A 26,172-nucleotide genomic window follows, 5' to 3' on the forward strand; every position below is an offset into this window, starting at 1 on the left:
TGATAAGAACTAGTTACAATTTTATAACCATGCATATGTAAGTACATCTATGAATATTAATTAACTCCTTCTAGTTATATTCATAGCCTTTTAGTTTCATAGGTAACTTAGATATAATGGTTTATATAGTATATTCATTCTGGAAGGATGAATATTAATTAACTCCTTCTAGTTATATTCATAGCCTTTTAGTTTTGTAGGTAACTTAGGTATAATGGTTTATATAGTATATTCATTCTGGAAGGAAAGAGTACCAGCTGCTGGAAAAAGGCCTCGCCTAATCTTGTCTCCATGGAGATGAAGACTGATACCAACAGGAGATGTCTGGGCAATTGGAATGTGGCCTTGACCGAGAGTGCCCCTGAGGCCTGGGAATATAATTCAAAAGACTTAAAGCAGAAGAGGGTTAGGCAGAAAAAGGTATTGAGCCATTGACTGGTAGACTATATGTGAGCTGTAATTTCCAATTCTCAGTTTGGTGTAGTGGTTAAGTGCGCGGATTCTTATCTGGGAGAACCGGGTTTGATTCCCCACTCCTCCAATGCACCTGCTGGCATGGCCTTGGGTCAGCCATAGCTTTCGTAGGAGTTGTCTTTGAAAGCGCAGCTTCTGGGAGAGCTCTCTCAGCCCCACCTACCTCACAGGGTGTCTGTTGTGTGGGGGGGAAGGTAAAGGAGATGGTGATATAAATCCAGTATCATCACCATCATCAATCATCATCACCAATCTTCTTCAGTCTTTTTCTTCTTCTTCTTCTCTTCCTTCTCCTTCTTCTCTTTGTGAATGTATGCTTAATAGTATTTGCTACCTGATATTTCAATAAAGGCTTCTTTATTGACTCAAGAGGTCTTGTGATAGTATCAGGGCAAAACCTTATTCTTTGTTGGTTATAAAGGTGCCAATGGACTACTTTCTTCTGTATGAGCACAGGTTGAGACTATAATTTACAGGATTAAAGTTGCCTTATGCTTTGAAAACATTTCAAAATAGCTGTAGCTTTCCCCACTCATTTCAGTGTTGTTTGGCCATGGGCAGATAAGTGGATCTGCAGGTAGGGGGAAATGCCTGATCTTTATCTTTCCACCTCCAGCATCTCATCATTGATGGATTGTAGTTTATAGCGGCCTTAAGCAATCTAAAGATCTTTAAACTTTCTTGCGCTCCTGGGCAGGCTAAAATGAGTAGCTGTTGATGTCCCCGCTAAGGGTTGTGAGAAAACAGAAAGTAAAGAAGGTGTGCTTCATATTCTTAGAAAGGATGTCCTGGTACTCACACAGCAGTGGCATAACTGTGGACCAAGAAGTGCTTTATGGAATTAGAAACCACCCTTGTGTGAAGGCCCAAGCATACAGGAGGATTCAGCCAAATCATTATTTATAAGCCTGTCTCATCCAGCACTCAGTTGTTTACCTGCCTTATCTTTGACTGGATCATAATCAGAGTGCAAAGTAACCTTTTCACCTCCTGGTTTTGAAAAGGGGCTGGAAACCCAAGCTGACAACAAGACCTTTCTGGTGTACGGGATAGTTGAAAGGCATTAACAAGTCTGGACTGGACAGTGTAATCGTAGACTACATGAGTCAACGGGAGAACCTTTTTCCTGTGGGGAGAGCCGGGTCCCAAACAAAGAATTCCTGTGGTCTTTTTGTGTGTGTGCATCTGAAAAAGCTTCGGCATTGTTCTCTGAAAAATCTGCTGTGTGTCGCATGGATCAATTTGAATCAGTCCTGAAAGGAAGGTTGCAGACATATTAAGAAAAGATGGCTTGTCTGTCTTGTGCAAGCTCATCAGGTTTTTCTGTGGCATACTCTTAAAGCGCATTTCTTTCGAGTGAATGTGAATGAATCTCATATTTGGCGGGATGTTTGCGTGTTAAAGTGTAGTTTTAATTGTGTTATGTTTTAAATTGTTAGCTACCTTGGTGTCCCTTGTGAGAGCAGAAAGGCAAGATACATATCTGGTAAAATCAAAAATAAAATATAAGTGGTACTTGATTTGTGAGGACAGTGGTGTGAACAGAGGCTCTTCGGACAGCAATTTAAGTGCTTTGGTGGGCTGCTTCATCATGGCCCACAGGACTTCTCTATTAGGGATAGCCCTCAACAGCTTCGGCATTTGGGGGCTGGTAAAGCTGCAGCACTGCAGTCCAAACCCTCTGCTCATGACTTGAGTTCGATCCCGGCGGAAGCTGGGTTCAGGTAGCCAGCTTGAGGTTGACTCAGCCTTCCATCCTTCCGAGGTCCATCAAATGAGTACCCAGCTTGTTGAAGGGGAAGTGTAGATGACTGGGGAAGGCAGTGGCAAACCACCCTGTAAAAAATCTGCCGTGAAAACGTCGTGATGCAACGTCACCCCAGAGTTGGAAACGACTGGTGCTTGCACAGGGGGACTACTTTACCTTTTTGTCTCAAACCGCATTTTCCTTGGAGGACGTTGTTTTTGGAGGAAATCGATGTCGACAAATATGGTTTGGTGGGGGTAAAAGTATTTCCCATCAGCTGTAGCAGGGGAGGAAATATAATACAGAGCCAGGGTGTTGGAGCAGTTGAAGTGTCAGATTCCACGTTAGCTTTTGTCCCGGTCTTGTTCTCGGCTCTTGAGTTTGTGTGGAGCAGGGAGCAAGCAGGGAACACACAGCCGATGCAGAATCCACACAGAAGGGGGGTGTTGTGTATGCGGACTCATGTTCATATTCCTTTATCAGTATTCCTGCCTGGCTCATTGGAGCCTGAAGGACTGAGCTTGGGGACTCAGGAACAATGGGCAGGAGGATCCAAATCCCTGCTGCCCTGGTCCAATCACAGGTCCCCTGCTAGTTCAAATGACCCAATGGCGTTCTAGCGCGGGAACCTTGGACTGTATGTAGTTGGCCCCATTGGTCCAATTCAGCAGTCTTCGTTAGCTACTAGTTACCATGCTGTAACTCAATAAAGAGCTATGATCACTGCAACCGCATCTCCTCTACGCACTGAACCCACTATATTATAGGAGGCGAGTGTTAAATGTGGAATAGGTCTCAGTCTTGGATCGGGGAAATCCAGATTTGAATCTTTGCTCAGCCATGGAAGCTTCTGGTTGACCTCAGGCCTGTCACACAGTCAGACTGACCTACCTCAGAGGGTTGTTGTTGTGAGTCTAAAATGGAGGAGAGAAGAAGGATGTAGAAGCCATTGGAAGGGAAAGGCAGACTATAAATGAACTAAATTAGTAAATCTGATTTAGCAGAATCCTTCCCATGGATACAGCTGGCATTCTGGTGTCTCGTTTTTTCATTCTCTGTCCTTCCCCCACCTCGGGGTAACAAGAAGCAGAGCCATGAGCCGAAGAAAGCATTTTCTGTATCCTTTTTGCCCTTTGGATGCTTGTGTTGCATTGTGGAATACTGTGGTATTGCTATTCATGCACAGTTGTGAAAGATACATAATGCCCTCCCTCACAGCCTGTCTGTGCTTGCTAAGGTTGATGTGCAGTAAATTCATACATTTCACGTAAACGAAGAAAATGAGCACTTGGTATGGCTGACTGGGGAGGAGTGAATGATGCAGGGCAAACCCAGCTATATAAATACTTTGCAGTGCACGCACTGCCTCAGAATGCCTGTACATGGTATCCTTCAGTGCCACACCTGAATTGACTTATTATATAGGGGCAGCGATGCCAGTGAAATCAGACGAAGATGCAGACATGTACCATTTTGTGCTTCCTGCTGATATAATGTTAGCTTTGTCTTTTCAAAACACAGTTCATAATTCTGACTCAGTAAAATTCTGCTGGAAGTTGTGATTCTCTGTGAGAAAGGTGGTGGTGGAAAGTGTTGTCGCGTTGCAGCTGATTTACAGAGACTCCTCCTGGAATTTTCAAGGCAAGAGACAAACAGATAAAATACATTAGAAGTGGGAAACCAACCAGGGAGGCAGTGGGGCCTTTGGATGACCAAGGGATGAAAAGACAGGGAAATGGCAGAGAAGCTGAATGCATTTTTTGCCCATATCTCCACTGGCAAGAGATGGAAGGTGCCTGCCCACTCAAAAATTCCCTATTTCAGGAGGAGTGTTGAAAGACCTGAGTCAGATTGAGGTGATGAGACGGGAGGTCCTACAACTGATAGACAAATGAAAGACTGATGAATCACCAGGCCCAGATGTCATACATCCAAGAGTTCTGAAAGAACTCTTGTGGATCTCCTGACGTCTTGATTTTGGCCACGGTGTGTCCCAGAGTTTTGGACTGGATGTGCAATTGGCCTGATCCAACATTACTTGCCTCTGTGGAGCGACCTTGGACTTCCTTGGTGGTCTCCCACCCAAGTACTAACCAGGGCTGGTCCTGCTTACCTTCTGAGATCCGATGAAATCAGGCTAGCCTTGGCCATCCAGGTGAGGGCAAGGTACTTACTGTATGCAAGAAAGGTACCATATTCCATATCCAATTGCCTCAATGCAGCCTCCCCATGCAAAATGGGCAAATAAAAGCCATTCTATTGCTTTTTAATTTTTAAGCCAAATTTTTAGGTGATTTATTTTTCCTGTGCCTAGTACAGCTCTGGGAGTAAGATGCAGACAAAAGATCATGGCCAGCTTTTTGTAGTGAGTTCCTATCTGCTGTTAATAAATGAAGAGCCAGTGCAACGTAGAATAAAGATGAGCAAACTCCCCCAAGTCTTGTTTAAAAATAGATTAATTAGCTGTTAGGAATCCAAATAGGTCTGGTTTCTCGTGATCAGTTCCCAATTGCTCTCTCTCCTGTCTATTGCATGCCCTTTCATATCTTCAGGGAGGGATGCAAAACTGCTTTGAGGCTTTTATAAATCTGACTCCCTCCTGTCCTGGCATGGTGGGAAGGGTTTGATTATTTTCAGCAGAGGATGGAAGAAGTCCTTGGCTGCTCCCACACGGATGACAATCCAAGGATGCCCTGCACCCTTCTCTGCTTTCATCACTCTGCTTCTAAGTACCAAACCTGCATGGTGGGAAGTACACACTGGCCAAATCTGGATTTGCACCAACAGCTTTCCTTCCTGAATGGTGAATGATTTCTGTCACGCAAGAACTCTGTCCGCTATTTCCTTGTAGGGTTGCCAGGTCTGACTCAGGAAATATCTGGGGACTTTGGGGGTAGAGCCAGGAGACTTTGGGAGTGGAGCTTGGAGACCTTCCCAATATCTAAATGAATAAATAAAAATACAGCAGTGCAGTCCCCCAGAATACAATCAATTTCCTCATTCTCTTTTTTTGCCCATCCTGGCAGCTACATTTCCACTAAATGAGAGCAAAATTTGTCATATCCCCACGAAACCCCTTGTCAGACTTTGGAAACATTTCCAAGTATGGCTTTTTAAAGGGACACATGCACACACACTCACAAAGCAGTCAAATAAGCACAGTTTGCAAGCCCACACTTTTGTGATCTCACTGGGGCCATTTACTCATGGAAGTTGCTGAATGTAAACATCTGCTGTATTTCAACCAACTTCTTCAGACAGGAGCAGGAAAGGAGAGCAGTCTAGGGGATGAAGTTTTCCTCTGCCTTTCTCACAGGCTTCACACACTTGTGGCCCTGCCTTTTCGCTCTGCCCCTTGCTTTCCTCCTGCTATGATCTAAAGGCGCATGATGGCTGTTGGAACCTGGGGACTGGCACTGGAGACTGAGCCGCATGCCTTGCATGTATCCAACTGCTTTCTTCTGCTGGAGGAAGAAAGCTTGCAAAACTGGAGGGGATAAGGGGGAATTTTTGCAGATTTTCCTTCCTCCTTATAGCATATCCCCATTTGCCCTCCCCATGCAGTTCATAAGGGTCAGGAGGGGATCAGATGCCATTATGGAGACATACTAGGAGGGGATGGGGAAGGATTATGTCACATGACTACTAGTGTCATGGCTGCCGTTTATTTACTCAGTTCATCTATCCTGGGGCCTGCTTTGTTTAATATCTTTATAAATGATTTGGATGAAGGAATAGAGGGAATGCTCATTAAATTTGCAGATGATACTCAATTGGGAGGGGTTGCAAATACAGTAGAAGGCAGAGATAGGATACAGGATGATCTTGACAGACTGGGCTAAAACAAATAAAATGAATGTTAACAAGGATAAGTGTAAACTTCTGCATTTAGATAGGAAAAATCAAATGCATAATTATAGGATGGGGGAGACTTGTCTCAGCAGTAGTTTGTGTGAAAAGGATCTAGGGGTCTTGGTGGACTGTGCATTGAACATGAGTCAGCAGTGTGATGCAGCAGCTAAAAAGGCAAATGCAATTTTGGGCTGCATCAGGTGCAGTGATGGTAGGATAAGGAAGCTGCCTTATGCTGAATCAGACCATTGGTCCATCAAGGTCAGTACTGTCTGCTCAGACTAGCAGCAGCTCTCTGTGACCTCATACAGAGGTCGTTCACATGATGCTTTTTGACTGGAAATGACAGAGATTGAATTTTTTGGTGTGTGTGTGTGCCTGGAAGTCACGGTGACTCCTGGTGACCCCTACTGGGGTTTGGATGTTTTTTAGAGAGGTGGCTTGCTATTGCCTGCTTCTGCATCCCGGCCCTGGTATTCCATCCAAGTACTTGCCGGGGTTGCCCCCGTAGAATCTCTAAGATCTGACGAGATCAGGCTTGCCTGGGCTATCCAGATCAGGACCCAAAGTGTTGCTGTTTAGGGAAATGCATCTTCCATACAAGAGACATTTTTTGTATCCTCTGCAAAAACATGAGAAACAATTTTGTGCACTGTACCATGAAACAGTAGTTCAGGAAGGCACTAGTATGCATGCACCTGGCTGTTGCGGATTGCGGCTGTTTCGTTTCTCAGCTGCCTGTTTCATTTTGTAAAAAGTCCTGTTAGAGTGTGAGCCTTGTTGATCTTGCAAGCGATTCACAATCACATCACCCCAAAAATATTTTACTTGTGCCAAGGCTCTTCAAAACGAAGGAGGCTTTCTCCCGCGAAATGCCTCGGGGATCAAAGACCGAGGCATAAGATGCCTAGAGGAATCTAGGGGATTTCCAGGATTCCCAAGCTGGCATCCTTTGACATCCACTCCCAAAGCCTGTTATCCACAGACTGCCGGAGGATGCAATCTTTAAAGCGTTTCTTTTTTTAAAAGCCACAGCAGAAGATGAAGGTAGTACATCTAAGCCCACACGCAAGGCCTTTGAATAATCCTGTATAATTAACAGGCAGAATTTGCTACCATGGGCAATGGTAATTAGCTTAAATTACCTTGGAAAATGATTAGACAAATTCACCGGTGATAGCCACAAACACCGTGTGGAACTTCCATGCTCAAAGGCAGTTCGTCTGAAGACCAGATTTTGTGGTCAAGGGAGGGCAGGGCTCAGGCCTCATTTTGGGCAGGAGCTCACAGGAGCAGAGCTCTGGAACCACATTTTATGATGCTCTTTCTTTCTTAACCCCCCCCCCCCCCCGCAAATACTTGCTACTGGGTTCCATTGTTTAAACCCCCTGTGAAAATTTTGCTGAACTCTTAAGATTTTACAAACTTTCTGATGTTTTCTCCCCACAAAAATGGGAAAATAACCAAGACATATCAAGCAGACAGATGGAAATCCTCATCATGCCACTGTGGCCACTTAGGAGAAAGTGATTTAGAAGGTATGAGGGGAGTAAGGTATTCTTATGACAGTTATAATTCCAAGAAGCATTTTAAGGTAGATGCAGAGCTGACATAATTTAGTACACCTTCGGGTGATTTCAGAAGTGTGTGGCATATGCAAATGAGCTGTGCTAATGAGTTCCAGCACCTCTTTTTCTACGAAATGACCCCTGGTAGGGGTGCATGTCCTGCTTGTGAGCATCCCCCAAGACATCTGACTGGTTGCTTCTGAAAACTGAATGCCAGAATTTGTGGATTTTGGTTTGAGTGCTGAGGAGAAAAGAGACTGTTTAGGGGGAAGTATTTGTGAGTTTCCTGCATTGTGCAAGGCGTTGAACTAGATGACATTGGAGGTCCCTTCCAACTCTATGATTCTGTCTTCCCATCAGAGAATTGCCTAGGAAACCGCATTGAATATCCTTTGGTCCAGAACGTCTTGTTGATGCTTCTTACTGATCGTGCAGGTCACTTACTGGCACTTTTCAGTGCTGTTGGTTGCAAAAATGGGTTTCTTTTTTGTCTGATCTGGTAAGGTTGTTCCTGTTTGGAAAAGCTTTTAAACTGCCCCCCACCTTTGGTTTATTTGGTCTGTGAAGCAGGTGCACTTTACACTTGTACCTCTGCCTAGCACAGCCTGCTGTGGGGAGGGTGCCGGCAAGGGCTTAGCTAATCAGAAATAAATCATCGGGACACTGGCCAGAAGTGAGCTCTCTGCTTCTGGAATGCTTCGGTACCATGAAGATTCCGTTGCAGAAACCACGATGAGGGGGAGAAAGGGGCAAAGGGGCAGAAACTGATGTAGCCACAGTACAGAAACCTGAGATCCTCTTATGTTTAATACAGAGAAATTGAACCTAGCTCAAAGCCCAACATTTGAATTAGCAGTTTCATTGGTTTTTTTTTTAAAAAAATGTTTTTTGCCTGTTTTGTGGGTGTGTATTCCCAGGAATCTGGGAAGCTTCTGTTAGTTGACATTATCAGTGTGGGGAGGGGAAGGGAGGATTCATCCAGCACTTCCGTTGGATCATTTGATCTCGCAGCCTATCTTTCCTCAGAATGGTGTTTGTAAGAAAATGGAGGATGGAGTAAATGATGTTCTCAGTTGCTTTGAGTCCCAACTGGGGAGAAAAGTGTTGTCTTTCAGTCGCACAGTCGAGTCTGACTCTTGGTAACCCCATGGACCAAGTCACGTCAGGCCCTCCTGTCTTCCTCCATCCTCCGAAGTCTGCTCAAATTCGTGTTTGTTACATCAGTAACGCTGTCCAGCCATCTCACCTTTTGCCGTCATCTTCTGGGGTATAGATAAATGCAAATGCATTCACAATGAAGATACCACGTGCTGTTTCTCACATGCCTGTACACAACTTGTTCAAGAGCTAAACTACGCTATTATTAACCCTCCGTTACAGCGCTTCAGTGTTGTTAAAAAAAAAAGGTAAAGGTAGTCCCCTATGCAAGCACCAGACATTTTCGACTCTGGGGTGACGTTGCTTTCACAACGTATTCACGGCAGACTTTTTACGGAGTGGTTTGCCATTGCCTTCCCCAGTCATCTACACTTCCCCCCACAGCAAGCTGGGTACTCATTTTACTGACCTCAGAAGGATGGAAGGCTGAGTCAACCTCGAGCTGGCTACCTGAACCAGCTTCCGCTGGGATCGAACTCAGGTCGTGAGCAGAGGGCTCTGACTGCAGGACTGCAGCTTTACCACTCTGTGCCGCGGGGCTCTTAAAGGAAAGGTCCCCTGTGCAAGCACCAGTCGTTTCCGACTCTGGGGTGACATTGCTTTCACAATGTTTTCATGGCAGACTTTTTACGGGGTGGTTTGCCATTGCCTTTCTCAGTCATCTACACTTTCCCCCCAGCAAGCTGGGTACTCATTTTACCGACTTCGGAAGGATGGAAGACTGAGTCAACCTGGAGCCAGCTACCTGAAAACCCAGCTTCCGCTGGGGATCGAACTCAGGCCTTGAGCTGAGCTTAGGACTGCAGTACTGCAGCTTTAACACTCTGTGCCACGGGGCTCTTGAAAAGTGTTGTAAAAAGTAGCATATAGCGAGTGTGTAAAAATATGTTTGTTTGTGATGGGTCTTCGTCCTGTTGTAAGGAGAGTTCAAATGCAATAGTGCAGAAATAGGTCTGGGTTGGGAAATACCTGGAGATTTTGGGGGTGGAGCCTGAAGAGGGTGGGATTTGGGGAGGGACTTAAGTGGCATCTAATGCCATTGACTCCACCTTCCAAAGTAGCCATTTTCTCCAGGGGAACTGATCTCTGTCACCTGGAGATCAGATCAGGTAAGTTAGTGTGAGCTAGCTCACTGTTTTTTAGCTTCTGGCTCACACATGTTTGTCTTCGCTCAGGAAAAATGGCCCCAGAGCAAACTAATTTATGCAGGAGCTCACAGCTTTAATGCTAGTAGCACATGTAGCAGAAATTTTGCTCACAAGACTCCACAGCTTAGAAGGAGTATTAATCCCAGGTGATCTCCAGACACCACCTGGATTGATATCTCTGAAGAATGTGTGCTTGTATGAGTGAAGTTACAAGCAGTATTGGAGTTGTGAGTTTCTTCTCTAGACCCCTCCTTGGCTGTGGTCACACACACTAAATAATGCACTTTCAATCAACTTTCACTTTCCAACTGTGTTCTGCAAGTTCACACAGTAAAATCCAATTGTAAAGTGCATTGAAAGTAAATCAAAAGTATGTTATTTAGTGTGTGTGATCACAGCCCTTGATAAAGATTACTTTGGAAATAGAGGACTACTGAGGCTGGCATCTCCAATGGAGGAGGCATATGAAGTTTCTCCACCCAGTAGAAGAATGGACATTTGAGTGTGACAAGTATTGTCCTGCAAGCATTTAACTGAGACAAGGATTTTTTCTACAAGCACTTTTCTGTTTTTCAAGTGTGGAGTTTGGACTATACAAAGGAACTTTTTTGGACGCTGAATGTTGATGCTTGTGGTACCTTATATAACTATGAAATGGTGTTTATGGAGCATTGTAAGAATTGTTGAATGAAATTTGGTATGTTTCACAAATAGTAGATAAATATTCAAATATATATTTGCAAATCTGTGGCCTTGTTGTTCAATCATGGTATTGTCTGTTAGGCATTTCTCCTGTCCGTGAGTCTCCTGTTTGATTGCTTATCACCTGGAGGTTGGCAACCCATAGAAATTCCTTGAGATTGACATTTGTGTGGGCTGGACATATTTGTTATTACACTGTTTATAGGAAAATAGGTATGAGATCATTATTTGCCTAAGTTATGTTTGTGGTGGTATTTGTTGCAGGAATTTTAACCTCATGTACTTGATGCAGTTTTAACTCCATGTATTTATTTTTGTTTATTTACTACACAGACCTCTCCTTTATTTATTTATTTATTTATTTACTTACTTACTTTATATGAGCCCCGTGATGCATAGTGTTAAAGCTTCATACTGCAGTCCTAAGCTCTGCTCACGACCTGAGTTCGATCCCAGCAGAAGCTGGGTTCAGGTAGCTGGCTCGAGGTTGGCTCAGCCTTCCATCCTTCCGAGGTTGGTAAAATGAGTCCCCAGCTTGCTGGGGGGAAAGTGTAGATGACTGGGGAAGGCAATGGCAAACCACCCCATAAAAAGTCTGCTGTGAAAACGTTGTGAAAGCAACGTCGCCCCAGAGCTGGAAACGACTGGTGCTTGCACAGGGGACCTTTCCTTTCCTACTTACTACATAAACCTCTCCTTTCTGCCCAGTGAGAACATAAAGCAGCTTAAATCACTGTCCCAGCCTTCATTTTATGTGTCTCCTGTATTTTATCCATTTTATGTATGTGTTTCAACTTTCTTTTTAACCGTGTATATTTATATAATTTGTAAACTGCCTTAGGCATTGTGGAATTGTGAAATGATGATATTTTTAAATTAAACAAACAAATAGATCCTAAACTCAAATTAAACCCTCATTCGGAATCCCAGTTATGGGGGAGGAAACAACCTCCAGTGAACCCTGCATGTCCTGCATTTTTGTGTGTCACGGATAACTGGAGTTAGTTTCTAACTATGCTTTTCTATGCAAGAAGGGAGAGGGAAGGTGTGAAAGCTAGGGTTGCTAACCTCCAGGTGAGGTCTGGAGATCTCCCACTATTACAATTGGTCTCCAGCCCACAGAGACCAGTTCCCCTGGAGAAAATGGCTGCTTTGGAGAGTGGGCTCTAGGGCACTGTACCCTGCCTCCCCAGGGCCCACCACCCAAATCCGCAGGTATTTCCCAATCTAGAGCTGGCAAGCCTAGTGAAACTGCACAGCAACAAGCTGAGTTGGTGACCATTTCAACTTCACCATGCACTTAACTAAAGTACTTGAATGCAAACACAAAAGAAAGGAGGTGATGAGTTGATAATGTATGTTTTAGTTTATGTGTTAGCAGTACATTAAATCATCGTGTTGTGTATTGCATCTCATGGGGTTCTTGTTGCCTGAGCTTGAGACAGGCACTCCTTGCAAACCAGGATCCTGAAGCCTGGAAAAACTGGCCAATCAGGATGCTAGGCATGTAACAACTTGTAACAAAGAGATGCAAAAGAAGGATTCTGGAGTGAGCCAATAGGAATAACTGTTGCCTGCTAAAGGGGGCGTGTTTGACTCAGTCACAGTGTATATAATGAGTGAAGTGCCTGTGCTGTTTATGACTGCTTCTTCTTGCAATAAATTGCAAGGAGTTGATTCAGAGCTGGCTGAACTCACTTTATTTCACATTGCGTGCCTGTTCCCCCTATTTCCTGCTTCTGATACCAGCTCTCGTTCAGTGCAGAAGGTAGTGGGGCGGGGGCTTTGAGGAGGGACCCCATAATGTATGTATATTCTTTTCTTTCTCTTTCCCAGTGTTTGCACTAACCTTTTTGGTTCTTGATTTTGGGGGTGGAGCCTGGGGAGGGCAGGGACCTCATCAGGGCATGACCCCATGGAGTCCACCCTCCAAAGCAGCCATTTTTTCCTGGGGAACTGCTCTGTGTCATCCAGCGATCAGTTGTCATTCCAGATGTGCAGTTCCCACCTGGAAGCTGCCATCCCTAATAAAACGTGACGTTGAGGATCCTGCCTTGTCTCATCTCCTTGTCTTCATTAAGCTACAGAAATTCCTGGATTTCAACTGTCCCATAAATCTAGTTGGGATATAATCCAGGGATTCAGGTTTTTTAGGCTTTCAGATCTGGCTGTCTGTGCAAAATATTTTTGGTTTACAGTTCTTGAGAAGACCCCGTTCTTCATTGTAACAGCCCTCCACTCCCTAGGAGGAAACACACAATTAACCCCATGTTAGAGAACGGGAAATGAAAGAGCTGAAGAGGAAAACTGGATAAAGGAAAAATGGATGCAGTTTGTGCCTGGTCAGTCCATGGTGCTCAGAGCAGAATAGGGGAAGTTGTCTTAACATCACAGCACCCTCTATGAGGAAGGATGGGGTGAGGAAATGGAAATTTGCCCAAGGCCAGCTGTTGAGCTCAGGGCTATGTGTTCCAGTAGGCCAGGTAGGCAGCTGCCTAGAGTGCCACCTTGCACAGGGCACAGGTGGCAGGCACCGCTCCCCCGCACATGTCCCACCGCTCCGGTGCCCCTTCCCCACTGCTATGCTTGCCCTTGCTGCCAGCCTCTCTGCCACCCTCTTCCACCTTGCTGCTTACCAGGAGCGCTGTAGGCGGGCAGGTGGTAGTGGTGGGGGAAGGGGCATAGAGGTGCCGGGTTGGCAGGTGTGCTGGGAGATGTTTGGAGTTGCCTCCCTTCCCACAAAAGGCTTCCACGGCAAGGGAGGGCAGGCTCAGAGCGCCTCAGAGCACATGTACCACCCCACCACCCCCACTCAGCCTTCCCGGGTCTATTTTTTTCTGGAAGCACAGACCCGGTGGGAAGGCTGAATGGGGGCAGCATGGTGGCGGGTGAGCGCGGAGGTGCATGGAGCCTGCCCTCCCTTGCTGGGCCCCCTGCCACTGCTGCCACGCTCGCCTTTGCCACCGTAGGCATGGGGGCCGAGGGGCGGGGGCCTAGGGCAGCAAAACCTCCGGCACCAGCCCTGGTTGAGCGTCATGGACATGAAATTGTTCAGGTTAGGCATAATTGAATTAAATATTGTTTAAAAGTTGCTTCAGCTCTAGAATGTTGTAGTTCCGGTTTCTTGTCATATTCCCAAACTAGTGGGCTGTTCTCCTGCCCAAGCCCAGTGAAGTGGATTTAGGATTTTCAGGTTTGGGAAATCCATGGAGATTTGGGGAGCAGAGTCTTTGGGGAGGGGAAGAACCTCAGCAGATCCGCCCTCCAAAGCAGCCATTTTCTCCAGGGAAGCTGATCTTGGTCATGTGAAAATGAGATCTCCAGGGGCTCCCCAGAGGAGGGCACCCCAATGCATCAGAGATGTACCAGTGCATGATGTTAGGGGAGGGATGGTGGCTCAGTGGTAGAGCATCTGCTTGGGAAGCAGAAGGTCCCAGGTTCAATCCCTGGCATCTCCAAAAAAGGGTCCAGACAAATAGGTGTGAAAAACCTCCGCTTGAGACCCTGGAGAGCCACTGCTGGTCAGGGGAGGGACGGTGGCTCAGTGGTAGAGCATCTGCTTGGGAAGCAGAAGGTCCCAGGTTCGATCCCCAGCATCTCCAAAAAGGGTCCAGGCAAATAGGTGTGAAAAACCTCAGCTTGAGACCCTGGAGAGCCGCTGCCAGTTTGAGAAGACAATACTGACTTTGATGGACCAAGGGTCTGATTCAGTATAGGGCAGCTTCATATGTTTCCCACTTGCTTCAGTGGCACTCCTGCAGGAGATCTTAGTGCCAGATTGGACTTTCAACACATTGTTGCTGTTATAACTGGTTGTTGGAGGGCCCCAGTCAGAAGGAAGAATTCCTTGTCTCAGGCATTGTGCAAACACAGGGCGAGTGAAATCCTTGGCATGAAAACCTTCCCCATTGAGAGGGAGCTTTGAACTTGTGTTTGCACAGCAGTGTGAGAAACTTTGCAAAGCTCTTTGATTCCCATCAGGTTTCTGAACTCGAACTGGGAAAAAAATAATTTGTGGCCGTAATTTCGGAGAGATTCTGTCCTTTCTTTCTTTCTTTGCTTGCAGTCTGCCCCACTGATTTATGGTCCTTTTCTACACTATCGCGGAGACTTAGCTGCTGCAGGCGAGTCCATATTTACTCTTTCATTTCCACACCCACATTGACTTTAAAACAAAGGTGCTGCTGTAGAGATGTTGTTTACTTCTCCCCTGTATCTTGATACGGGTAGGGAAGAGACAATTCTAGGAAATATTCCAAAGCAAAGACATGAAGATTTCTTTTACTTTGCAGTTTCAGAGGGTAACCATGTTCGTCTGCAGTAGAACAGCTAGATTTGAATCCAAGAGCACCTTTGAGACTAGAGCTGCCAATCCGCAGGTGGGGAAGGGGATCCCCTGGTTTGGAGGCCCTCCCCCACTTCAGGGTCATCAAAAAGTGTGGGGCGGGGGAGGGAAATGTCTGCTGGGCACTCCATTATTCCCTATGGAGACCGATTCCCATAGAGTATAATGGAGAATTGATCCGTGAGTATCTGGGGCTCGGGGGGGGGGCGGGGCTGTGTTTTGAGATAGAGGCAACAAATTTGCAGCATAGCATCTGGTGCCTCTCCTCAAAACACCCTCCCAGGTTTCAAAAAGCTTGGATCAGGGGGTCCAATTCTGTGAGCCCCAAAAGAAGGTGCCCCTATCCTTCATCATCTCCGGTGGAGGGCAGGCATTTAAAAGGTGTGTGGTCCCTTTAAATGTGATGGCCAGAGCTCCCTTTGGAGTTCAGTTATGCTTGTCACAACCTTGCTCCTGGCTCCACCCACAAAGTCCCCAGATATTTCATGAATTGGACTTGGCAACCCTACTTGAGACCAACAGTTTTTTCAGAGCAAGAGCTTTTGCAAGTCTTAAGTTCCCTTTGTCAGATACAGTCAGAGTGGAGATCTCTGAGTCTTTCTATCTCAATCAGAAGCTGGGAGGGGTGCTGCAAAGAAGGAGCTCACTTAGTATAGATGACAGAAATGGTATTTAGAAGTATTAAAATCAAGAGATGCTTTTCTCTTTCTTCCAGGATAGTCTGTCTTAAACTTCCAGGCTTTCTGTGAAACTCTCTTAGAGTTCTGTTAATATTCCTATAATGTAAGAATAAGGGTTTCTGTTTGTGACATAAAAAGGAAGGAAAGCGCTTTATTGTGGTGGGAGGAGAGATATTCATTGTATGAGGCAAAGGAGAGGACAGGTTCCAGGGAAGAGAAGACTGTGTACTTCTAAGCATAGACCATTTTGATGTTGTGTACTGGACTACTATAATATAGTGGGTTTGGTGCATTGAAAGGCGAAGTGGTAGTGATAATCTTTATTCGATACAGCATGATAGGTGGCTGCATTACAAGGACTGAGCAATGGGGCCAACTATATACAACCCTGGGTTTCTGCTCAAATATGTTATTGGGTCATTCAAACCAGCCGGGGTCTCTGATTGGTACAGGGCAGCAAGGATTTGGATTCTGCTGCCCATTGTTCCTGAGTCCCCAAGCTCCATTCGTATGGCTCCAATAAGCCAGGCAGGAAAACCTAAAACAGCCTTTACTTGAGTCCAGTACACAACAAGAGGAACCTGGGTAAATATAAGGAGCAGAGGTCCATCAGTGGCTTTTAGCCACAAAAAGGTAAAGATAGTCCCCTGTGCAAGCACCAGTCGTTTCGGACTCTGGGGTGACGTTGCTTTCACAGCATTTTCATGGCAGACTTTTTACAGCGTGGTTTGCCATTGCCTTCCCCAGTCATCTACACTTCCCCCTCAGCAAGCTAGGTGCTCCTTTTACCGACCTCAGAAGGATGGAAGGCTAAGTCGACCTTGAGCCGGCTACCTGAACCCAGTTTCCATGGGAAACATACGAAGAAAGCATCTTTAAGACCAACAAGTGCTAATGTTTTAAGCATGCTTTATTTTAAGGTTTTTTTTTTAAATGTACCACTTCTAATGTACAACTTTTAAGTGTAACTTCTGGAAATGGAGCATACTGCAAACTAATGCTGGCTATAGCCAATGGATTGTGTGAAGGGGAAGCATTTAGACATGTGTAGTGTTCAGTGCTGGTTATGTTTCCAGGGCTTTTTTTGAGCAGGAATGCACGGGAATGCAGTTCCGGCTGGCTTGGCGCCGTGTGATGTGGCCTGATACGCAAATTATTCCTGCTGGTTTTTCCATACAGAAAAGCCCTGTGTGAAACAATGGTGATGTCAGGGGGGTCTGGCCTAATATTCAAATGAGTTCCTGCTGGGCTTTTTCTACCAAGAAAGCTTTGCATGTTTCTATAGCATAATTGTAGAATGGTATCTGCCCTGATGTGGAGGGACCCAGGCTAGCCACATCTTGGGAGCTAAGTAGGGTCAGCCCTGGTTAGAGATTGGATGGGAGACCTCCAAGGCAGCCCAAGGTTGCTTTTCAGAGGCTGGCAATGGCAAGCCACCTCTGAACATCTCTTGCTTTGAAAACCGTACAGGGTCTCCATAAATCAGCTGTGACTTGATGGCACTTTCCAACACCATAATGGTATCCAAAAACTGGCCTGTTGTATGGACTGGTTCAGGCTCAGGTTGACAGATGTTGAAGTCTTGGTGGAACCTGCTGGCAGAGTTATGCAGATTAAACCACAAAACAGCCAGGCACACGCATTTAGCTTTAACAAGGTAATCTTTACTGATCTCTTGAGGAAAGGGGTAACTTGGAGTCCTGCGGAACAAGAAAAGGATTTAACATCCTATTTGTCTTCTCTAACTACATGTTCACTTTCTGAGTTCTAAACAGCATCTGGCAAGGAAGACTAGAGACGTAAACAAAGGACCATAAACTGAAACCCAATGCTTTCTCCCTAGTCCATCCCCAATGTATTGATTACCCAATTAGAGTTTACCAACACAGGTTAATATGCATATTGACACCTAGCTTCTAGTGGGAAGTACATACAGACTAGCTCATTGGTCCTACCACTGACTGGCTAAGTATCAGCATGCATAAACAAACAATTAATTAACTCATGACTCCAGGAAGTGAAGTTGCCCAAAACCCAACAGAACCTCTTGAGGGTTTCCTTACCATGGATGAAGAGAATCTCAAAGATAAAGTCACACCACAGACAGTCAAAAGTTACATGAAGCATATTCTCCACATCAGTGTTTTTCAAACATTCTACTTTCAGGGAAACCTTTCACTTTGTCTTGTCGGATGAGAAACCCTATGTGTTCCAAAGGATGTTACACCCTTGTGCAGAGTCACCTTCCCCTGCAATCTGGAGTAGTAGTCAGGCTGTCTTTCATATTTATCCAGCGCGGCTAATAGAGTTGCGGAGAATCCCAGGGTACTCAAGAACACAGTTTGAAAAACTAATACATTAAAGGTTTAATGCTGCTGGTGTGTGTTTATGTTTTGTTTACCCTGAATTATTTCCTTCCCCGTAAGCTAATGCTTTGTGGCTTTTCATTTCAGGATTCGGAATCCCTTGATACTTATATCCAGAATACTCTTTCGTCTCTCTACCCACCTTTTGAAGCCACGGCTGCTACTGTTCTCTGGCAGCTGTTCAGCATTGTTGAAAAGTTCTACCGTGGAGATGGTCTCAGATGTCTAATTGATTTCCTTGTCCCAGCCAAGAGAGTCTTGCAGAGCATCCAGCGGGAAACCTGTGTGAGTATATTTCTACCTTCTCTGCTAGAACAGAGACTGCCTTTGTTCATGGTTTAAGATTTTTTTGAAAAAGATGTGGAGTTTAATCTTTTTACTGCTAAGCTTTCTGAATCGAGCTAATGAAAGCATTAGATAACCATGGGAAAGTGTGCGTTCTAGTAAGAAAGAGATGTATCGGCGAGAGAGCAGAAATATACAACTTCCTTTACATTCTACTGGGAATATGATCTGAGCCATCTTTAACCCTAACCTGAAGCACAACTGGAAGCTTGTGGAAGCTGCTGGTGATGCATTTGGGAAATGCTGCGGGGGGAGGGGGAATACTTTGTTTCCCCCTACTCTTTTTTTTTTTAAGCTTTCTTGTCAGTCAGAGAAGTGACAGAAGCCCAAAAGAGTGGTTCTTAATCACAGGAGAATTTTTTTTTCTTTGCGTAATTGTGTAAGCATTAGAATTGTATTTGGATTAGGTACTGAAAAGTGTAATTCAATAATACCATTACTAGAGCATAACCTTTTTGTGTGTGTCTCTTCACATGTTAAAATCAAGAGAGAGCTCTCACAGCAGCTGCCCTTTCAAGGCCAACCTCTTCCAGAGCTCTGGCTGACCCAAGGCCATTCCAGCAGGTGCAAGTGGAGGAGTGGGGAATCAAACCCGGCTCTCCCAGATAAGAGTCCGCACGCTTAACCACTACATCAAACTGGCTGAGCCCAAATAATTTGAGATCTGCACAGCTGCCTTAAGTTGCCCAAGCTCTGAGAACACAGTTTGCTTCATTTTGTGCTCCTACAGCCCAACTGCTGTTTTGACAATCGTATTTCATTTTCATGGACTGGATCCAGGAGATCCACTCCCGTACCAAGGGCACTCCACACCATCCTGAGTCAAGAAGAAAGCACAGGAGGAAAGCCCTCCGGTTAGCAGAAATGGATGTGTGCGATCCAGTCCTCGGGTTTCTGCGATTAAAAGAAAATGCAAAACCCACATGGAACACCCTCTGAACTCCCCGCACACACATACCCCTCCCCCCACTCGAGAGAAACAAACTTAGGGCCTCGTGCGCACAAACTGAAGAAGAGGACGGCTGAAAAGGAGCCTCTGCACTCACTCTGTTTCCTGCTGCGACATTCTCATATTCAGAATGGGCAGGGTTGCTGGACCCCCAGTGGAGGCAGGAGGGGGTCCCTGCTGACAGATCCCACCTCCCTGCTGCTGATCAGCTGGCTGGTGGGGGCGGGGGAACCTACCCTGAAAAAGAGGGAGATCCATCTGATGTGCAGTGACATATCTGTGTCACTGCTGTCATCACATCTGGAATGTCTGGGCAGTGCTCTGGTATTTGGGCAAAAACTTTATGGCAGGAGCCAAATCTGCCATAGAGTTTTTGCCCAAACACCAGAGTATCACACAGACATCGCGGATGTGATGACATCACTTCCAAGTCACATGGGCAGTGATGTAGACACATCACTGTATGTTGGATGGGCCTCCCTGCTGCTCCTGGCCCGTCCCCCCCTTCCCCGATGGTTGCCAGGAGCGTATAATACAACCCTCCAGGCAGCCCTAAGAAAAGGGGATTTGCCCAAAGAGGAGAGTGTAGACTCTACCATTCACTTGCACACATGCTTTAACAAGGAGCTTTAAATAAACAAACACTGAGATGCTCAGAAGTCGGAGTTCTGCTCTGCATGCCTTGTTTTTTCTGTCTCTCTCTGGGACTGTTGGCATGAGTAAGGGAGAGCTGTGCTTGATATTTAACACTGCAATTCTCTTGGAACGGAGTCAGCTACAAAATACTTGAGTTTTGCTGGCGAATAAACAAATCCGGCTATGCTTTGCAGTGTGCATGTTCCACTCACATGCAGTCTTTGAGAATTAATGCTTAACCTACGAGTAGCTCAGAGTGGGGGCTTTATCCAAGATAGTACAATACAAAATCAAGCGAGTGTAGTTCAGGAGCAGGCTGGCAGCTTCTCCTATTGCAAAAATAAAGAGAGGCTAGAAAACAGGAGGTTGTTCAAAGCAATGACTGGTTTGCGCACATTTTAGTGTCAAAATATTATTTGAATACTTGAATTTCCTTCTCCTTGTGTAGGAACACAGAACCTTCCTTTAAGGCTTTGAGACAGTTTCCTTTGCTGCTGAGGACAGTCAGTTTTTCAGCTGGCTCCAGCGTGAGCAGGAGCAACTGCCTTCACGGGGGAGTGAAGCGGAAGGAGAGAAGGGTTGCCCACATGCCTTGTGAATGGCAAGTTTCTCAGGAATGCAGCTATTCAGGAAATCACTTGAAGATTTACAGCCCCCCAGACCACGGCTCACTAGGGAGGCAAAAGGATTTACAACCCAATGTTTGTGCAAAGCCTCAACAGGAGTCTGAATCAGGGGTTTAGTGGCTGTTACAGTCACATAAAGGGCAGTTCTGTTTCCACTGCGTGCCAGCGGCAGTTATTCATTGCCCTGATGACAGAGGTTTCAGCCCTCAAGTACCATTCTTCTCTCCCCCTTCCCTCACCAACTAGTTCTTTTCTACTCCCCCCCCCCTTTTTTTTTTTTGCTGTCAACTTCCAGTTTCTTTGCTGGGAAACCAACCAGAGCCAGTTTGGCCTTTGCCGGCAAATAGCATCTTTTAGCCAGAGAGCACTGAGATCTAGCTCTCAAAATCTTCTAACAATCCCTGGGCCAAGAGAGGCTCGATTGAAGACAACCAGGGAGCAAGCCTTCTCAGTAATGGCCCCTCGATGGTGGAATCATCTTCCAGAGATGGTACGAGCCCTGCGGGACCTGAACCAATTCCGCAGGGCTTGCAAAACATTTCTTTTCCAGCTTGCTTTTGAGACAGAACCTGACCAATTTGACGTGTAGCCATTTAGCCATCTTGTGGATATTATGACTTACAGTATTTTATAGCACCTATTTTATCTATTTTAAATAATTTATTATGTAATTGATTATATTTAAAACTGTTGTTTACATTGTTTTACTTGAATCATGGAATTCCATGTCTGTGAGCCGCCCTGAGCCCGCCTTTGGCGGGGGAGGGCGGGATACAAAAATAAAATTATTATTATTATTATTATTATTATTATTATTATTATTATTATTATTATTATTATTATTATTATTATTATTATTATTATTATTATTATCTTCAGGGAGAGTGCGGCATGTTCTGGAAGCACAATGGAGCTGCAAGAGTTGCAAATGTATTTTATCACCACTATGAATGGTGCTTCCCCAAGTTATTAGTTTTTATATATTAAAAAAGTGTTGTAACAGCAGGCACAATTAGTTATTGTTAGAAGCAGGAGGTGTGGTTCTCTGCTGCTTTGGGAGTTGTGTTGCCCAGTCTGTGCAAGTTTCAGGGCGAGTGAACTGACACTTAAAGCAGAAAAAAACTACTGGTTAGAAATTGGTCTGATCCAGGGATAAGTGTAGACCTGGTGGAATTCCCCATTAAAATGTAGGTTGAACATGCTCTTGGCTCTGACACTTATTCTAGATGCCCAGCAGGCTATGGTAGCCACGTGTGCATTTTCCACATTTCCTAGAAAGGAGCAACTGAGCGATGATCATTCATTCATGCCTCATGTACTTCCAGACTGGACTACTGCAATGTACTGTGATTGTGACTGCTTTTGAACACTGTTGGATTGAACTGGCACAGAAAGCGATAGCTCAAGGGTTAATTGGGGCGAGCTGCTTGGAATGTCTCACACCAGTTTTATGACAACTTCAGTGATGGCCAAGATGAGCAGCTGTGTTAGTCTGTCAGTAGAATAGAACAAGAGTCCAGAAGCACACTGAAAACTAACAAAATTTGCTTCAGGGGAGGAGCTTTCATGAAGATCAAGCAGTGACTCACAAACGCTCATACCCTGCCACAAATTGTGTTAGTCTTCAGGGCTTTTTTTGTAGCAGGAATTCATTTGCATATTAAGCCACACCCCCTGATGTAGCCAATCCTCCAAGAGCTTTCAGTAGGCCCTGCACTAAGAGCCCTGTAAGCTCTTGGAGGATTGGCTACATCAGGGGGTGTGACCTGATATGCAAGTGAGTTCCTGCTACAAAAAAGCCCTGCTAATCTTTAAAGTGCTACTGGGCTTTTGCTCTCTTCAACAATGACCAGTTTACTTCTGAGTCCAGTTTTAGCAGGCTAGCCTTGACCTCTAAAGCCCTACACCAGGGATCCTCAATGTGGTGCCTCTAGGCACCATGACAGCCACTGACACCTTTCCTGTGCCTGCCAATTAGTTTAAGAAAGTGGGTGGGACCAAGTGAGGCTTTTACCCAGAAAGGCTCCTGATTGGCCTTCGGAGATTTGATTGACTGTACGGGCTTTTTACAGTGTTGCTTTATCATGGCGCAGAGTGTTAAAGCTGCAGTACTGCAGTCCTAAGCTCTGCTCACGACCTGAGTTCAATCCCCGGCAGAAGCTGGGCTTTCAGGTAACCGGCTTGAGGTTGACAGCCTTCCACCCTTCTGAGGTTGGTAAAATGAGTACCCATCTTGCTGGGGGAAAGTGGAGATGACTGGGGAAGGCAATGGCAAACCACCCCGTAAAGAATCTGCCATAAAAATGTTGTGAAAGCAACGTCACCCCAGAGTCAGAAACGACTGGTGCTTGCACAGAGGACCTTTCCTTTTCCTTTGTCAGCAGCTGCCTTCACAGCGCAAGGATGTATGACTGAGGGTAGACTCAGCAGCCATTGTGTGGCCTGCTCCTCCTGTGGTAGCCATTTTGTGGCTGTGTGGTGTCAGAATTCAAAAGGTGCCCACAGGCTCAAAATGGTTAAGAGACCTTTGCCCTTAGCCTTCAGAACCAAGGCTACTTAAGGGATCACCTGCTTCCATGTTACCCACAAGTTATAAATACAATCTGGCATCAGAGCCTTTCTCCCAGCTTCTGTGGGTGAGGATTGTGTTTCAGTCCTTCAGACTGCCTTTTGGTCATGGCTCAGAAAACCTTGTTTAAAAAATACACCGGCTGCAGTGATGAAATGACTCAAACTAATAACCTTTAGTTCTGTTTATTTTGTTTGAGGAAGGAGCACAACCTTTCGATATGCAAAATTTTGTTTGGGGGAGGAGCACAAAGTTTCGACATGCAGCATATGAGGTACTGAGGGTAGGGGCGCTGCTGCATGAGAGCACATGATCCCTGAGCAAAGCCAAGTTTGTTCCGGCATGCAGGGAAGCAGAAGGATGGACAGTGCAGAATCTCTCATCTGTTTTGCAAATCTGATAGCATTTGAATGTGTGAGGCATTTGATGACTCCCCAAGAATCCCTGATGAGTGGGATAGAATCTTTGTGGACCATCAAATTAGCACACCCCATTTAGTTTGGGCAAGAATTCAAGCCTAGCGGGTGGATTATCCATTAAGATTTTGGTAATACATGCTGAATAGGTTTGCACATTCCCTAAATAGATAAAGGTAGTCCCCTGGGCAAGCACCAGTCGTTTCTGACTCTGGGGTGACGTTGCATCACGTTTTCATGGCCGACTTTTTATGGGGTGGTTTGCCATTGCCTTCCCCAGCCATCCACACTTTCCCCCCAGCAAGCTGGGGACTCATTTTACCGACCTCGGAAGGATGGAAGGCTGAGTCAACCTGGAGCCAGCTACCTTTCGCTGGGATTGAACTCAGGTCGTGAACAGAGGGCTCTGACTGCAGTACTGCAGCTTTACTACTCAGGAAAAAGAGGAAGGAGATGATTATGATGATGATATTGGGTTTATATCCCGCCCTCCACTCCGAAGAGTCTCACAATCTCCTTTATCTTCCTCCCCCACAACAGACACCCTGTGAGGTGGGTGGGGCTGAAGGGCTCTCACAGCAGCTGCCCTTTCAAGGACAACCTCTGCCAGACCTATGGCTGACTCAAGTTCATTCCAGCAGGTGCAAGTGGAGGAGTGGGGGGATCAAACCCAGTTCTCCCAGATAAGAGTCCGCACACTTAACCACTACACTCAACTGGCTCTTTATGTAGTCCAATAAATCACCAAAATCTTTTTTTAAAAAACCCTAAGCCTTCCTTATTTTGTGCCCTTTAATGTCTCCAAATGTACACGTGAACAAATTTCTGTCTTCTGTCCTCTCTAATTTGACATTGGATGCCTTCAATGCCTTATTCAGGAAGCTCTTCCACAAGACATGGGTGATGGTAGAAAATGTCCCACAAATAGGCAGCATCTGATCACACTTTATTGGGGGAGAGGTGCAGAAAGAAGATGTCTTGGTGTCAAATGATGACCGCATGGGCTCATACCAGGAGAACTGGTCCTTCAAATAATTGAGTCCCAAGCTGAGAAGGAGCTCTAAAAGCAAGCACTAGCACCTTGAATTGGGGTTGGAAGGAAGCAAAACAGTTGGCCCCTAGAGAGATCACAAAATGGAAGTAGCCTACTCCCAGCAGCTAACCCCAAATAACAATGGGGCTGCACCATTTTGTACTTGCTGAAGTTCGTGACCTCATGGGCAGTCTCAGGGCTCTTATTAATTCTTATTTTTGTTGCTTGTGCTTCCTGTTGCTTTGGTTCCCCCCCCCATCCATCTAGTGGCCAGTCTGATATTACATCCCTTTGTGTCTGGCATAAAAACTTGCAGTTTAAATCAGCAGGAAGTTACGCCAGGCATACAGCAATGTAGTATTAAATTAAGCATGAAAGGGAGCAAAACTCATACAGAAAAGAAAAAATACCCCTGAAGCAATAGGGGTATACAAGTGAGGAAAATGAGAATGCGGAAGAGCCTTTAAGCCAGGGGTCCCCAATCCCCGGGCCAGGGACCAGTACCGGGCCGTGGCCTGTTTGAGATGGGCCGCGCAGCCTCATGCCCGCCCCCCCATGGTACCTCTCCCCCCCTTTGTTTTCACCATTTTAAGACTGGGGAAGGGAAGGCCCCTTCCCCAGCCTTAAAATGGTGAAAATGGGGAGAGGAGGAAGAGGCAAGGCTTCGCTGAGAGCGGTGGCGAAGGAGGAAATTGGGGGGGGGAGACAGCGAGGAGGGGCTGACGGTGGTGGTGGCGAAGTTGGAAGAACGAAAACGGAGGGAAGAGGCAGGGAGGGGGGCTGATGGTGGCGAAAGAGGAAAACGGAGTTGGGAGGCGGCGAGGCTGCGGTGAAGGAGGAAAAAGGAGGGGAAGTGGGGAGGGGGCACCGACGGTGGTGGCGGCAAAGGAGAAAGGAGGAAAATAGAGGGGGGGAGGCAGCGAAGCTGTGCCAACGGCGACGGCAAAGTCCGAAGGAGGAAAACGGAGGTGGGGAGGCTGCACGGATAGCAGCCGGGAAGAAGGAAACGAGGGAGGAAATGGGGGGGGGGGAGGAGGCAATGAGGCTGTATGGGGGGTGAAGGAGGGAGGAGGAAATGCCGTGGCGGGGAGACCGAATTGGGTGTCCCCACCCTGCAGGCCCTGGGGCCGTGGCTGGTAGGCCGGCCCTGGTGCTGGTCCCCGGAGCCAAAAAGGTTGGGGACCACTGCTTTAAGCAAATGCAGCAGTTAGAAACTGTAGTTAGCAATTTCATGTGTGAATCCTGATGCTTGTGCAAAGTTGAGTAAGTGGAAGACACAATGCCTGGCTTTTGAAGCCCCTTTTTGCATATACTTCTTGGCTTATGTGATCACTGTGGTGTTTAGGAGAGATGATCTAGATGAGGAGTGGCCAAATGTAATGAGTCACATTACTTAATGTAAGAGTCACATAGAATAAATGTCAGATGTTTGAGAACCACAAGACAGGAAGGATGGATGTAGGGAGGGGGGAGAAAGAGGTGGAAAGAAAGCAACTTTTAACTTTAACTGTATTTCTTCAAGCCACTGGCTTGGAGAAGTGATTTAAAGAGAGAAATG

The 26,172-nt window shown here is 45.9% G+C and overlaps 1 protein-coding gene across 1 annotated transcript in view; it reads left to right on the forward strand.

Annotated features, from left to right (window-relative positions):
• Window positions 1-26,172, forward strand: part of PLEKHG4B (pleckstrin homology and RhoGEF domain containing G4B) — a 137,212-nt gene that overhangs the window by 19,668 nt on the left and 91,372 nt on the right. The window contains exon 2 of the mRNA XM_060247742.1: window positions 18,128-18,325. Within this exon, the coding sequence (XP_060103725.1) occupies window positions 18,128-18,325 (198 nt within the window). The remainder of the gene's footprint in view (window positions 1-18,127; window positions 18,326-26,172) is intronic.

This window comes from Heteronotia binoei, chromosome 10, assembly GCF_032191835.1.
Source record: "Heteronotia binoei isolate CCM8104 ecotype False Entrance Well chromosome 10, APGP_CSIRO_Hbin_v1, whole genome shotgun sequence".
Taxonomy (NCBI): domain Eukaryota; kingdom Metazoa; phylum Chordata; class Lepidosauria; order Squamata; family Gekkonidae; genus Heteronotia; species Heteronotia binoei.